This window comes from Entelurus aequoreus, linkage group LG07 (assembly GCF_033978785.1).
Source record: "Entelurus aequoreus isolate RoL-2023_Sb linkage group LG07, RoL_Eaeq_v1.1, whole genome shotgun sequence".
NCBI classification, from domain to species: Eukaryota; Metazoa; Chordata; class Actinopteri; order Syngnathiformes; family Syngnathidae; genus Entelurus; species Entelurus aequoreus.
The window spans coordinates 80,055,898-80,071,259 of NC_084737.1; the positions used below are offsets into that span (position 1 = coordinate 80,055,898).

The following is a 15,362-nucleotide window of genomic DNA, read 5'->3' on the forward strand; positions in this document are numbered from 1 at the left end:
GAGTTGTGGAAAGTATTGGAAACTCAAGACAGCCATGACATGATGTTCTTTACACGTGTATGTACACTTTTGATCGCGACTGTATATCTTTAACTTGGAACATCCGGCAGGCCGTAGTTTGGGGACCCCTGCTCTCGGGGTCCGCCGCAAGGATGAGGGGGAAAATAAAATAAGAATGAAATATTATATTATTCATTATTTGTGCACAGTCTTGAATTTGGTTTCTTCTGGTCTTAGGGTGAACTCATGCTCACAACCCGGGTGGAGTTGACCTACCTCGTTACACAGCGTTGTGACCGAGTTGTGAGGGTCACATCCACATTGGTCACAGCCTTTGGCGCTGGCCAGGTTCCAGTGTCCGGGGGCGCAGTGGTCGCAGGTCAGCCCCATCACGTTGGGCAGACACTGGCACTGACCTGTGGACCGCTGGCACACGCAGTCTTCACGGTCCAAACACTGGCTCCTGTCCGTACCCAGGAAATTACAAATGCATTCTATAAAAAAGAAAGAAAGTGGAGCACGTCAACGTTAGGCTTCTGCGTTCTACAAACCCCGTTTCCATATGAGTTGGGAAATCGTGTTAGATGTAAATATAAACGGAATACAATAATTTGCAAATCCTTTTCATCCCATATTCAGTTGAATAGACTGCAAAGACAAGATACTTAATGTTCGTTTTTTTGCAAATAATCATAAACTTAGAATTTAATGGCAGCAACACATTGCAAAAAAGTTGGCAAAAGGGCATGTTCACCACTGTGTTACATGGCCTTTCCTTTGAACAACACTCAGTAAAGGTTTGGGAACTGAGGAGACACATTTTTGAAGCTTCTCAGGTGGAATTCTTTCCCATTCTTGCTTGATGTACAGCTTAAGTTGTTCAACAGTCCGGGGGTCTCCCTTCTGCTATTTTAGGTGCCACACATTTTCAATGGGAGACAGGTCTGGACTACAGGCAGGCCAGTCTAGTACCCGCACTCTTTTACTATGAAGCCACGTTGATGTAACACGTGGCTTGGCATTGTCTTGCTGAAATAAGCAGGGGCGTCCATGGTAACGTTGCTTGGATGGCAACATATGTTGCTCCAAAACCTGTATGTACCTTTCAGCATTAATGGCGCCTTCACAGATGTGTAAGTTACCCATGTCTTGGGCACTAATACACCCCCATACCATCACAGATGCTGACTTTTACACTTTGCGCCTACAACAATCCGGATGGTTCTTTTCCTCTTTTGTGACACAACGTCCACAGTTTCCAAAAACAATTTGAAATGTGGACTCGTCAGACCGCAGAACACTTTTCCACTTTGTATCAGTCCATCTTAGATGAGCTCAGGCCCAGCGAAGCCGACGGCGTTTCTGGGTGTTGTTGATAAACGGTTTTCGCCCTGCATAGAAGAGTTTTAACTTGCACTTACAGATGTAGCGACCGACTGTAGTTACTGACAGTGGGTTTCTGAAGTGTTCCTGAGCCCATGTGGTGATATCCTTTACACGCTGATGTCGCTTGTTGATGCAGTGCAGCCTGAGGGATGGAAGGTCACGGGCTTAGCTGCTTACGTGCAGTGATTTCTCCAGATTCTCTGAACCCTTTGATGATATTACGGAGCGTAGATGGTGAAATCCCTAAATTCCTTGCAATAGCTGCTTGAGAAAGGTTTTTTCTTAAACCGTTCAACAATTTGCTCACGCATTTGTTGACAAAGTGGTGACCCTCGCCCCATCCTTGTTTGTGAACGACTGAGCATTTCATGGAATCTACTTTTATACCCAATCATGGCACCCACCTGTTCCCAATTTGCCTGTTCACCTGTGGGATGTTCCAAATAAGTGTTTGATGAGCATTCCTCAACTTTATCAGTATTTATTGCCACCTTTCCCAACTTCTTTGTCACGTGTTGCTGCCATCAAATTCTAAAGTTAATGATTATTTGCACAAAAAAAAAATGTTTATGAGTTTGAACATCAAATATGTTGTCTTTGTAGCATATTCAACTGAATATGGGTTGAAAATGATTTGCAAATCATTGTATTCCGTTTATATTTACATCTAACACAATTTCCCAACTCATATGGAAACGGGGGTTGTAGTCCCAGGTCAACACATGACTCACTCCTGCAGTTGCGCCTGGAAGCGTCCCCGAAATAGCCGCTTCTGCAGATGGCGCAGTCGGGTCCTTCGGTGTTGTAGAGGCATTTCCTGCACTCCCCGCTGCGTCTGTCGCAGGCGCCCGCGTCTGCCATGTCTATGTTGTTGTTGCACTGGCACGGCTGACACAGCCCCCCGGGCTGGGAGGGGTTGCCATAGTAACCAGGGGCACATTCCTCACAGCGTGCACCTGAGAGGAGAGATCAGTCAGTGTCAAGTATGAAGGGATTAGGTATGACAATTCCAATACTACGTTTACTCTTAACACTGCCATGTTGGTTCTTATTTGTTTTCCTGAGGGTGGTCCTATATTCGGGGTCCATTGAGTTATACATTCAAACCAACAGGGGGCGCCAGCTGACCATTCCACAAGTTAATACTGGTGCATCTGGAAAATATTCACTTTTCCCACATTTTGCTATGCTTACTCCAAAATGGAATAAATCCATTTTTGTCCTCAAAATTCATTCATTCATTCATTTCATTTTTTATTTATCTCCTTCATTGATGTGCGTCTTGAATTGACAGACAATTATACCTCAATTATACATTTACACACCAATGCCTGAGAAGGAGCAGGATGAAGAAAAATCTTATATTTTCCTGCCCCCTTCAACATAATACGCAGTCTTACTTAATGGATATCATATAAACCAACAATTACATCCAAATATAATGAAAACAAACAAAAAACACAACAAGTGCAAAACTTCATGAAGTACAAACCGAACAAAAAAAAAAGTAATATACACATCACGGGATGATACAAAAGAAACACAAAACCAGGCAAAAAATAAGTCAAATTAAAGCTGCAAGCAGCGATGGACGGGACCGACTTTGACGGCACATAAAATCCAAACCGGAGCAGTAATTAAAACTTTGAGAAATGGTGTTCTTAAACTATTTGCTCACGCATTTATTCACAAAGTGGTGACCCTCGCCCCGTCCTTGTTTGTGAATGACTGAGCATTTCATGGAAGCTGCTTTTATACCCAATCATGGCACCCACCTGTTCCCAATTAGCCTGTTCACCTGTGGGATGTTCCAAATAAGTGAGCATTCCTCAACTTTCTCAGTCCTTTTTGCCACTCGTGCCAGCTTTTTGGAAACATGTTGCAGGCATCAAATTCCAAAATTAGCTAATATTTGCAAAAAATAACAATGTTTTCCAGTTCGAACGTTAAATATCTTGTCTTTGCAGTCTATTCAATTGAATATAAGTTGAAAAGGATTTGCAGATCATTGTATTCTGTTTTTATTTACCTTTTACACAACGTGCCAACTTCACTGGTATTGGGGTTTGTATTATTATAACCAATTCTCTACATTTGTTTCTTATGTACAGAGCCCCTAAAGGGACATGGGGGACATTTTTTTTGGTATAATTTTTATTTATTTATTTATTTTTAGACATGTATTTCGTGCACACGAGAAACTATCTCGTGAGCATGAGAAACTTTTTATAAAATGATTTTAAAAAAAAATTAAAACTTTCAGAATTTTTTTTAAGGTTGTTTTCTGTTCATAAGTACGGAGCCCCTAAAGGGACATGGGGGAAATTGTATTTTTTATAATTTTATTTTTATTTTATTTATTTTTAGACATGTATCTCGAGAAACTATCTCATGCGCACGAGAAACTTTTTATAAAATAAAAAATAAATACAAAAACAATAATAATTTTTATTTTTTATTTTTTTTTAGACATGTATCTCGTGCGCACGAGATAGTTTCTTTTTATAAAATTATTTTAAAAAATTAAAAAAAGTTTTTGGTGCGCACGAGATACATGTCTAAAAAAAAATAAAAAAATAATTATTGTTTTTTTTAATTTTTATTTTATAAAACGTTTCTCGTGCGCACGAGATAGTTTCTCGTGTGCACGAGAAACTTTTTATAAAATGATTTTTTTTTTTTTAAATTAAAACTTTCAGAATTTTTTTTAAGGTTGTTTTCTGTTCATAAGTACGGAGCCCCTAAAGGGATATGGGGGAAATTTTATTTTTTATAATTTTATTTTTATTTATTTATTTTTTAGACATGTATCTCGAGAAACTATCTCATGGGCGCGAGAAACTTTTTATAAAATAAAATAAAAATAAAAAAACAATAATAATTTTAATTTTTAATTTTTTTTTAGACATGTATCTCGTGCGCACGAGATAGTTTCTCGTGCGCACGAGATAGTTTCTTTTTATAAAATTATTTTAAAAAATAAAAAAAAGTTTTTGGTGTGCACGAGATACATGTCTAAAAAAAAAAAAAAATTATTATTATTATTTTTTTTATTTTATAAAAAGTTTCTCGTGCGCACGAGATAGTTTCTCGTGTGCACGAGAAACTTTTTATAAAATGATTAAAAAATAAATAATTAAAACTTTCAGAATTTTTTTAAGGTTGTTTTCTGTTCATAAGTATGGAGCCCCTAAAGCACATATGTCAGAGTCAAGGCCCGCGGGCCATATCCGGCCCGCGAGAAGGTTTTTTACGGCCCTTGGGATGATCTTGATTTATTATTAGAACCGGCCCGCAGACCGCAGATCTTTTACACGCACCAAGCGGATGCCGGTCCAAGGTTCCGAAAGGGGGCGAGCGGCCCGCCGGGACGCGCCTGCCGGCCGAAGGGCTGCAGCCCGGCCGTCAGTCGCGGAGCCCGCCTTGCCACGCGCGCCAAGGGGGCGGGCCGAAACCCGGCCCCGAGGCCCTGAGACTTCTGCTTTGTTTCCCCAAACCGCGCGTCACCGCCGGGCCCGCACCACCGTCGGGCTGCAGCCCGAGCGTCGGTGGCGGAACCCGTCATGTGCCGCGCGCGCCAAGCGGAGCGGGGGGGTCAAGCGGGCCGAAACCCGCAGGCCACCCCCTCACCACGAGGCCCTGAGACTTCTGCGTTTGACCCCTACGCGCGGCCCGTCGGGACGCGCCCGCGGTCAAGCCACGAGGGCCAGCCGTCGGGTCGCGGAGCCCGCCGTGCCACGCGCGCCAAGGGGCGGGCCGAAACCAGCGGGGGGTTTCGGGCACCCAACTCGCCTCCCTCCCACGGAGGGAGGAGGGGGGTTTAATGTGAACATTACTGTGCAATCACATATTTAGAGTTTTTACTCAATTCAAGTTTAAAAGTTAAAGTTTAATATTTGTTTTCACTGCATGTTACTTCTCCTTAAACAAAGTGTTGTTTTTGATTTATAGATTTTTGCACTTTATTTTATTGTATTTCAATTTAATTATATTTTAAAAATATTTCAGTTGAGTGGATGATAGAAAATTGCTATTATTGTTTTTTTCTTTGAAGTAAATTTAGCCCACTTTTGCTAAAATAGAAAATATAGGCTACTGATGGTGCCTTGAATACCGGTTTCTTTCATTCAATGTTCATGTTATGGGGATTTTTATATAAAGGAAATTTGTCTTTTGTGTCTGTTGAAAATTAAAGATTACTGACAGAGCCATAAGAAAATATTGCTTTATTTATCTGATCATATTGGAATATATTTGTTAGGTTTTCAGTAGGTTCAATTAGGTTCACTAGACTATATGCGTCATTTAAAAAATTTTCAATGAACATTCGAACAGTCCGGCCCTCGGCTTGTAGCTAAATTTTTTATTTGGCCCTCCGTCCATTTGACTTTGACACCCCTGCCCTAAAGGGACATGGGGGAAATTTTATTTTTTATAATTTTATTTTTATTTTATTTTTTTTTAGACATGTATCTCGAGAAACTATCTCATGCGCACGAGAAACTTTTTATAAAATAAAAAAAAAATTTAAAATTTTTATTTATTTTTATTTTTTTTTTAGACATGTATCTCGTGCACACAAGATAGTTTCTTTTTATAAAATTATTTTAAAAAATAAAAAAAAGTTTTTGGTGCGCACGAGATACATGTCTAAAAAAAAAAAAAAAAATTATTGTTATTTTAATTTTTATTTTATAAAAAGTTTCTCGTGCGCACGAGATAGTTTCTCGTGTGCACAAGAAACTTTTTATGAAATGATAAAAAAAATTTTTTTTTAAACTTTCAGAATTTTTTTTAAGGTTGTTTTCTGTTCATAAGTACATGGGGGAAATTTTTTTTTTAATAATTTTATTTTTATTACATTTTTTTTTAGACATGTATCTCGAGAAACTATCTCGTGCACACGAGAAACTTTTTATAAAATAAAAAAAAAAAAAAAAAACAATAATCATTTTTTATTTTTTTTAGCGCACGAGAAACTATCTCGTGCGCACGAGATAGTTTCTTTTTATAAAATTATTTTAAAAAATAAAAAAAGTTTTTGGTGCGCACAAGATACATGTCTAAAAAAAAAAAAAAATTATTATTGTTTTTTTTAATTCTTATCTTATAAAAAATTTCTCGTGCGCACGAGATAGTTTCTCGCGTGCACGAGAAACTTTTTATAAAATTATTAAAAAAAAATAAATTTAAACTTTCAGAATTTTTTTTAAGGTTGTTTTCTGTTCATAAGTACGGAGCCCCTAAAGCAGGGGTGGGCAATTAATTTTTACCGGGGGCCGCATGAGCAACCCGAGCACTGCTGGAGGGCCACATCGACAATATTTCAATTAAATTTTGCTCAATATTATTTTTGATATATACCGTAAGATAAATAATAATAATAATAATAATAATAATAATTAATAATAATAGTAATACTTCAACATAGTGTATGTAACAGCATTCCATGACTAATATAAATAGAATTAATATTAATAATAAATGACAGTAAAATAAGCACACGTATGACTGAGGAGTCATAGTGTAACTTTGTGTGATGTTTGAGTTGTCCGACTTTTTGTGTGGCCATAAACGCAGCAGTGGTTTAGTGCTATGCGTGTTGGTGACAGATGACAAGTTGGTTTTGGCCTGGTTTGTACGGCAGAAAATGACTAGTTTTTCGAGATAGAAGTGTTTTACTCATGTTTTTGGTGTGGTTATGGCCGAATATAAACAGTTTTGCTCAATAAAGTGATCGATATAATTCCTGGCCTCGAAGCATCTCGATAGACGTTACAATAATTGAACGGTGTTCAATTGAACGGTGTTGAGGAACACCGTTAGGGCCGCTTGTTGTCACTGTCACTCAAAGTTGCATTGCAAAATTACATAGAATAAATATGTTTATTTTGTTTAGAATTCAGATGGGATTTGATTTGGTGCGCGGCATATATTTGCTGCGCGCAGCAGACGCTTGAGCAGTGCGCAATTGCGCAGGCACGCACCTTAGAGGGAACGTTGCATGGCAGTCCATGTCTTGTTGGAAACACGCCATTCTTCATCAACTTTTCTCTTTTTAGCGTCTCGGGTGTAAACCGTGCATCACTTGTCGCTGCATGTGCACCTTCACTCACAGGTTACACACTGACACACGCCCATAAATAATAATTTTCAAAATAAAAGCAGCACAGTTGTATTGCGCGCATGACATAGATGTTTTTTCAACTTTATTTTGTAATTAATGATTGCAGCTGTTCACATTCACTCACAATCACGCACACGCATACGTCCACACGGAAGTAATACAAATAACGATTTTCAAAAAAAAAGCAGCACCGTTGTATTGCACACTCGACATAGATACTTTTTAAAATGTATTTTGTAATTTATAATTGGCCTCACGCGGGCCGGACAGGGACGCACAAAGGGCCGGATGCGGCCCGCGGGCCGCAGAATGCCCAGGTCTGCCCTAAAGGGACATGGGGGAAATTTTATTTTTTATAATTGTATTTTTATTTAATTTTTTTTTCGACATGTATCTCGAGAAACTATCTCATGCGCACGAGAAACTTTTTATAAAATAAAAAACAAAAAACAAAACAATAATGTTTTTTTTTTTAGACATGTATCTCGTGCGCACCAAAAACTTTTTTAAATTTTTTAAAATAATTTTATATAAAGAAACTATCTCGTGTGCACGAGAAACTTTTTATAAAATAAAAATAAAAAAAACAATAATAATTTTTTTTATTTTTTTTTTAGAAATGTATCTCATGCGCACCAAAAACTTTTTTTTATAGTTTGATAGTTTTTTTCATAGTTTGATAGTTTCTCGTGCGCACGAGATAGTTTCTTTTTATAAAATTATTAAAAAAAAGAAAAAAAAGTTTTTGGTGCGCACAAGATACATGTCTAAAAAAAAATAAAAAAATAATTGTTTTTTTTAATTTTTATTTTATAAAAAGTTTCTCGTGCGCACGAGATAGTTTCTCGAGATACATGTCTAAAAAAAAATAAAATAAAAATAAAATTATAAAAAATAAAATTTCCCCCATGTCCCTTCAGGGGCTCCGAACTTATGAACAGAAAACAACCTTAAAAAAAATTCTGAAAGTTTTAATTTCACTGAAATGTACATTTTGACCCACCATACAGAGACTCAAGGGAACCCTGCTGTGCACCACCACGGTGTGCCACATTGTGCTGTGTTTGTGCGTGACTATTTGCCAAATACCTGTCATATTTGGCCGCACGGGAGTACAGCAGGAAATTAGAGAAGGTGGGGAAAGATGAAAGAGCTGCTCAAAGTACAAGAAGGATTAGAGGGGAAGGAGAGAAGTTGGACAGAGGACTAGAAAGTAGCAAGTGGAGGAGGCGCGGTACATTTATAACCTCCAAAAAAAGATGAACGGGCTCTTCAAACAGTCGCTGACCCAGACTTAACAGCCAAATGATTCTGGGTCACTGAACAGAAAATGCGTACATATAGGTTCACTTTTTGTAACAGGAAACTATGATGTATCCCACTGGATTTTTACTAACACATTTTAATAGAAAATTGCTCTGCCGAGTGGAAAAGTTGGCAAATTACTTTTTTTAATTTGATCAACCATCCAATGCATCTCAGTGGGGTACAATGACAGATATATGTTGTGCAAAGGCTCAGAAAGTGGTCTGCAGATCCTTAAAGCAGTGGTCCCCCAACCACCGGCCCCCAGTCCGTGGGGCATTTGCTACCGGGCCATTAAACCGGTCCCTGGCGAGGAAAAAAAAAAGGTTGGGGTCCCCCTGCCTTAAAGGCAGCGTAGGTAATAGAGAAGCGTTGTTTGCCATGCGTGCATTGGCAGAACTGGTTGGGTGACAGATGGTGAAGTGGTGATCCACTCAGCAACTACTCACGCTTACAAAGGGTCAGCCTGGAGCGTTTAACCATCCCTGCACCAGTAATACAGGGGAGGGAGGAAACGGGTGCAGGTTACCATTCTGAGGCTGTTCTTCATCCTTCCACTTGCACCATGCGTTTCATTACTGTATCCCCCTGAGGATGTGGTTGATCTTACCCATTAAATGAGTGCGAGAACACTCAAAAGTCCTCATTAAGTTTACCTGTGTATCCGTGGTTACAGTTGCAGACAATTTGCTGGTTGTGGTTGTCCTGGTAACAAGAAACTGCAAAGTGGCGCCCGCTGCTGGGGCCGTCCGGACACGGGCACGGGCGACACCAGCCGCCGCCGGTCGCCACTCCCAAAATTGGGTTACCGTAGTAACCGTTGGCACACCTAAGACGACAGGGAACAAGGCGGCGCACTTCTTATTACAATATCAGGCACAAATGTAGCTATAGCAGTTGTTTCGGCCTTTGGCAATTTAGTGTATGTTTCCTAACTAAACTGTCAATAAAGTTAAAAGTGCAAATGAAAATACAGCTTCACCACTTTAGTCATCATTTTTGCGCTTAAGAAATTTCTCTATGACTTTAGCGCCATACTTCTTCTGTTTCTTTTATATTGTCATGACTGCCACAAGTGTTAGAAAAGTGTATTACAACTAGATAGGGGTGCTGGAGCCTATCTCAGCTGCATTCGGGCGGAAGGCAGTGTACACTCTGGACAAGTCGCCACCTCATATCATTTATTTAATTGAATTAGATTTAGATTTATATGTAAAATAACACACTACCAGACACAAAAACAAATAATATTTTCATCCATTTTCTACCGCTTGTCCCTTTTGGACACCCTGGACAAGTCGCCACCTCATATCATTTATTTTATTTAATTAGACTTAGATTTATATGTAAAATAACACATTACCAGACACAAAAACAAATAATATTTTCATCCATCCATCCATCCATTTTCTACCGCTTGTCCCTTTGGGGGTGGCGGGGGGGGGGGGGGGTGCTGGAGCCTATCTCAGCTGTATTCGGGCGGAAGGCAGGGTACACCCTGGACAAGTCGCCACCTCATATAATTGATTTTATTTAATTAAATTTAGATTTATATGAAAAATAACACACTACCAGACACAAAAACAAATATTATTTTCATCCATTTTCTACCACTTGTCCCTTTTGGGATGGCGGGGGGTGCTAGGGCCTATCTCAGCTGCATTCCGGCGGAAGGCGGGGTACACCCTGGACAAGTCGCCACCTCATATAATTGATTTTTATTTAATTAGATTTAGATTTATATGTAAAATAACACACTACCAGACACAAAAACAAAGAATGTCAAATATAAACATATATAGTATACTGCGTGCATACATAAAACATAATTTTCTATGATTATATTCATTTAGATTTTGAAATATACACATGCAAATGACCGGTAGGACGTCACCTGTCACATTGGTCTCCACCGGTGTTGTCCCTGCAGTTGATGCAAGCGCCGCTCTCTCTGGTCGCACTCGTCGGCGTGGCCGTTGCACTGGCAAGGTCGGCAGTTGGGGAAGCCCAGTGCACCCGCTTGGCATCCGTCACACTGCTGGCCTCGAACGCTCCGGGGCGACACTGGCACTGCCCGTGTACTGTCACACAGTCGGGGTGACCGAACCTTCCAGGCTGCAACCGCAGGCTGCGAGATAGTGGATTGAAAATGCAAGTCTGGAGGCGTGGAGATTGACCGGACGTGCACTGGGCGCCAGCAGCAGGGCGCCAGTAGAGTTGGCATCACCATCAAATCCAAATACTTCTGCGACATTGTTGTTGTGTACTAATTAGTCCAAGACTAACCCAGGGCCCAAGTGTTTGCTTCTCACCAAAGCAGCCTGAGGGTCCGAAGCCGTAGGTTCCGTAGGCGCACTGCTCGCAGCGCTGACCGATGACGTTGGGTCTGCAGTGACACTGACCCCCGCGGACGTCGCACATGGAGCTGGTGGATCCCTGCGGGTGGCAGTTGCAGGCTGGAGAGGAGAAACGCCACAGAATCAGCCGACTAAACCCAGCCAGGACCAAGAAACCATTGACATTTTATGCCAAACCTCCGTAAGGGATGGGCGATATGATCTAAAACAGAGGTTCTCAACCTGGGTTCGATCAAACTCTAGGGGTTCGGCGAGTCGGCCTCAGGGGTTCGGCGGAGCCTCCGGAGGTCAAGACACCCCCGACTCATCGTGTGCATAAAAACTTCTCCCTATCGGCGTATTATGGATACCCCCAAACAGTATTCTCTAGTTTTCCATATGCGTGGACCTACTCAGTAGCCTAGGGGTTAGAGTGTCCGCCCTGAGATTGGTAGGTTGTGAGTTCAAACCCGGCCGAGTCATACCAAAGACTATAAACATGGGACCCATTTACCCCTTTCCGATATCGCATTTAGTTCCCACTAAAACATTCACATGTTGCACAATGAGATGTAAACACGGGATCATGTGTACATTTCTGTAACTTTCTGTTTGTAACATATATCTTTATTAGTATTTCTTTAATATAATATTAATCATTTCATGATTAATATTTATAAATTAAGACTAAATTAAGAATTTTTATTTTTTTATTTTTCACTAAAGAAGGGTTCGGTGAATGCGCATAGGAAACTGAACTCATTACCTCCAACAAGGTTAAGAACCACTGATCTAAAATCTACATTGCGATACATATTGCAATACCGATACACAGTACAGGCTAAAAGTTTGGACACACCTTCTCATTCAATGTGTTTTCTTTATTTTCATGACTATTTACATTGTAGATTGTCAGAATAATTGTATCTAAGTTATCACAAAACTTTGTGTTGCCATGAGTTCCCGGCGAGAAGACAAAAGCTGTCTTTGATCCTACCAAGCAAAAGGCTTGTAAAACTCCACCGTGTACGATGGGAAGCGACATGAAGGCGTCGGTTTCTTTCTTCTATCGTAATCCACAGGAAGATTTGGTCTTGACCCGAGATCTACAAAGCGGAGAGGAACTGTTCTGTGGCCGAGGGCAACGGCTGTTTACGACCTTTTCTTTGAACCGACCTTTTCTTTGAACTGTTTTGTGACAAAGGCGATGGCTGTTTACGACCCCCGTCCCTTAGAAACAGCTGTTGCCATGTAATCAGGGAAAGTCCAAATAAAAGAGGAGGCGTACAATCTTTCGTCAGAGCGTGGTGGGAGACTGTGCAAGGGTACAGCCCAGACGTTTCCCCTCAATTGAGCCAAATTGAATTCTGTCTCTGTTTAATTCCTTGCTTCTTGTCTTGGTTTAATAGATGTCATCAGTGTTTGAATCTGACAAGATTGTCACTGAAGGCATCAAAACTATGAATGAACACATGTGGAGTTATGTACTCAACAAAAAAAAAGGTGAGATAACTGAAAACATGTTTTATATTCTAGTTTCTTCAAAATAGCCACCCTTTGCTCTGATTACCGCTTTTGCACACTCTTGGCATTCTCTCGATGAGCTTCAAGCACACCTGTGAAGTGACTACCATTTCAGGTGACTACCTCTTGAAGCTCATGATGATATTCAGTGATAACCGGCTGATAATCAGTCCATCCCTGATTAAAAACCCAATCGTCGGCCAAATTTATGTCATTTGTATCAGTGGTCCCCAACCACCGGGCCGCGGACCGATTGGTACCGGGCCGTGCAAGAAATTTAATTAAAAAAATTAAAAAAAATAAATAAATAAATATATATATATATATATATATATTTTTTTTTTTTTATTAAATCAACATAAAAAACACAATATATACATTATATATCAATATAGATCAATACAGTCTGCAGGGATACAGTCCGTAAGCACACATGATTGTATTTCTCTATGGAAAAAAAAAGAAACAAAAAAATAAAAAATAAAAAAATCACCCCCCCCCCCTCCGGTCCGTGGGACAAATTTTCAAGCGTTGACCGGTCCCCAACTACAAAAAACGGTTGAGGGACCACTGATTTATATTGTCTATGTCAGTGTTCTTCTTGGTGAGTCTTTGGCCTCACCAAGAAGAACACTGACATAGACAATATAATATTCTTATTGAGGAGAAACGTCTGGGCTGTACCCTTGCACAGTCTCCCACCACGCTCCGACGAAAGATCCTCTTTTTATTTGGACTTTCCCTGATTCCATGGCAACAGCTGTTTCTAAGGGACGGGGGTCGTAAACAGCCATCGCCTTTGTCAAAAACAGTTCAAAAGAAAAGGTCGGTTCAAAGAGAAAGGTCGCAAACAGCCGTTGCCTTCGGTCACAGAACAGTTCCTCTCCGCTTTGTAGAAGATTTTTTGAAAAAAGGAGCTTCTTCAGGTGTTTTTAAAGTGCCATATTTGTATATATATATATATATATATATATATATATATATATTATATATAAATATATATATAATATATATATATATATATATATATATTATATATAGTATATATATATATATATACCACCGACTGCTCTAGGTCTTAATTTCCCCTCAGGGATTATTAAAGTATTCCTGATTCTGATTATATTTGGGTCCATACAGTACAATAAGTACAAAGTCACATAAGTGTTTCTGCACTCACGCAAAGCCCCGTCGTTGATAACAGCCGACATGCTGGTAATCAGCTTGGCGCAGGTGTCGCTCATGGAGGGGCGGGTCACGCTCTTGGCCCCCTCGTGACAGCGGTACCGCTCGTACGTCTTGCTTCCTGGCGTCGGAGGCCAGATCCCCGGCGTTGAACATCTCCAAGGAGGAGTGGCGAGGCATCAGGGCAATCTAGAGAGCCAAGACGACGAGGATGTCACCAAGAGAAGAGGAACAGGAGAGCAGGAAGGATGGAAGTGTCTCTCACTGAGTCCGCCAGGAGGACAGCGTTGGCCGCTCCGTTGAGGACGTTGTTGGCGTCCTGATAGCGTCTGAAGTCCAAGCGGATGGTGTAGGTCACGCTTGTCTCCAGACACACGGACTGAGGAGGGACCATGAACCTGAAAGGACAAGTAGAAAGTACTACGAGTACTCATTCCCTAACATTTCCAATGTTTATTTTTTTAGTCGCAGTTTTACCGTCAATAGTTGTGTTCATCCGTGCAATGTTACTGATAAATATGTTCTAACACACATGAACTCTCCAGGCAACGCTTTAGGGAACATTCTTATCTCAAGTACAAAGTGTAAAAAGAAGTAGCTAATGCAGTACACATGTTTAAACAAGTGAACTACTACAGTACATGTGTAAAACTATGATCACTACCACAGTACATGTGTAAAACTATGATCACTACCACAGTACATGTGTAAAACTAGGATCACTACTACAGTACATGTGTAAAACTAGGATCACTACTACAGTACATGTGTAAAACTATGATCACTACCACAGTACATGTTAAAACTATGATCACTACTACAGTACATGTGTAAAAATAGGATCACTACTACAGTACATGTGTAAAACTATGATCACTACCACAGTACATGTGTAAAAATATGATCACTACCACAGTACATGTGTAAAACTATGATCACTACTACAGTACATGTGTAAAATATGATCACTACTACAGTACATGTGTATAAATATGATCACTACTACAGTACATGTGTAAAAATATGATCACTACTACAATACATGTGTAAAAATATGATCACTACTACAGTACATGAGTAAAACTATGATCACTACTACAGTACATGTGTAAAAATATGATCACTACTACAGTACATGTGTAAAAATATGATCACTACTACAGTACATGTGTAAAAATAGGATCACTACTACAGAACAATGTGTATACACTATGATCACTACCACAGTACATGTGTAAAAATAGGATCACTACTACAGTACATGTGTAAAATATGATCACTACTACAGTACATGTGTAAAACTATGATCACTACTACAGTACATGTGTAAAAATAGGATCACTACTACAGTACATGAGTAAAATATGATCACTACTACAGATACATGTGTAAAAATAGGATCACCTACTACAGTACATGAGTAAAAATATGATCACTACTACAGTACATGTGTAAAACTATGATCACTACTACAGTACATGTGTAAAAATAGGATCACT

At 39.8% G+C, this 15,362-nt stretch overlaps 1 protein-coding gene across 1 annotated transcript in view; it reads right to left on the bottom strand.

Moving 5' to 3' along the window:
• LOC133654414 (laminin subunit beta-2-like) overlaps nt 1-15,362 on the bottom strand; it is a 78,569-nt gene that overhangs the window by 29,681 nt on the left and 33,526 nt on the right. Inside the window, 12 exon segments of the mRNA XM_062054728.1 lie at nt 277-494; nt 2,118-2,342; nt 9,268-9,303; nt 9,475-9,647; nt 10,713-10,765; nt 10,767-10,862; nt 10,865-10,911; nt 10,914-10,946; nt 11,131-11,274; nt 13,859-13,976; nt 13,978-14,052; nt 14,129-14,261. Of these exon segments, the coding sequence (XP_061910712.1) occupies nt 277-494; nt 2,118-2,342; nt 9,268-9,303; nt 9,475-9,647; nt 10,713-10,765; nt 10,767-10,862; nt 10,865-10,911; nt 10,914-10,946; nt 11,131-11,274; nt 13,859-13,976; nt 13,978-14,052; nt 14,129-14,261 (1,351 nt within the window).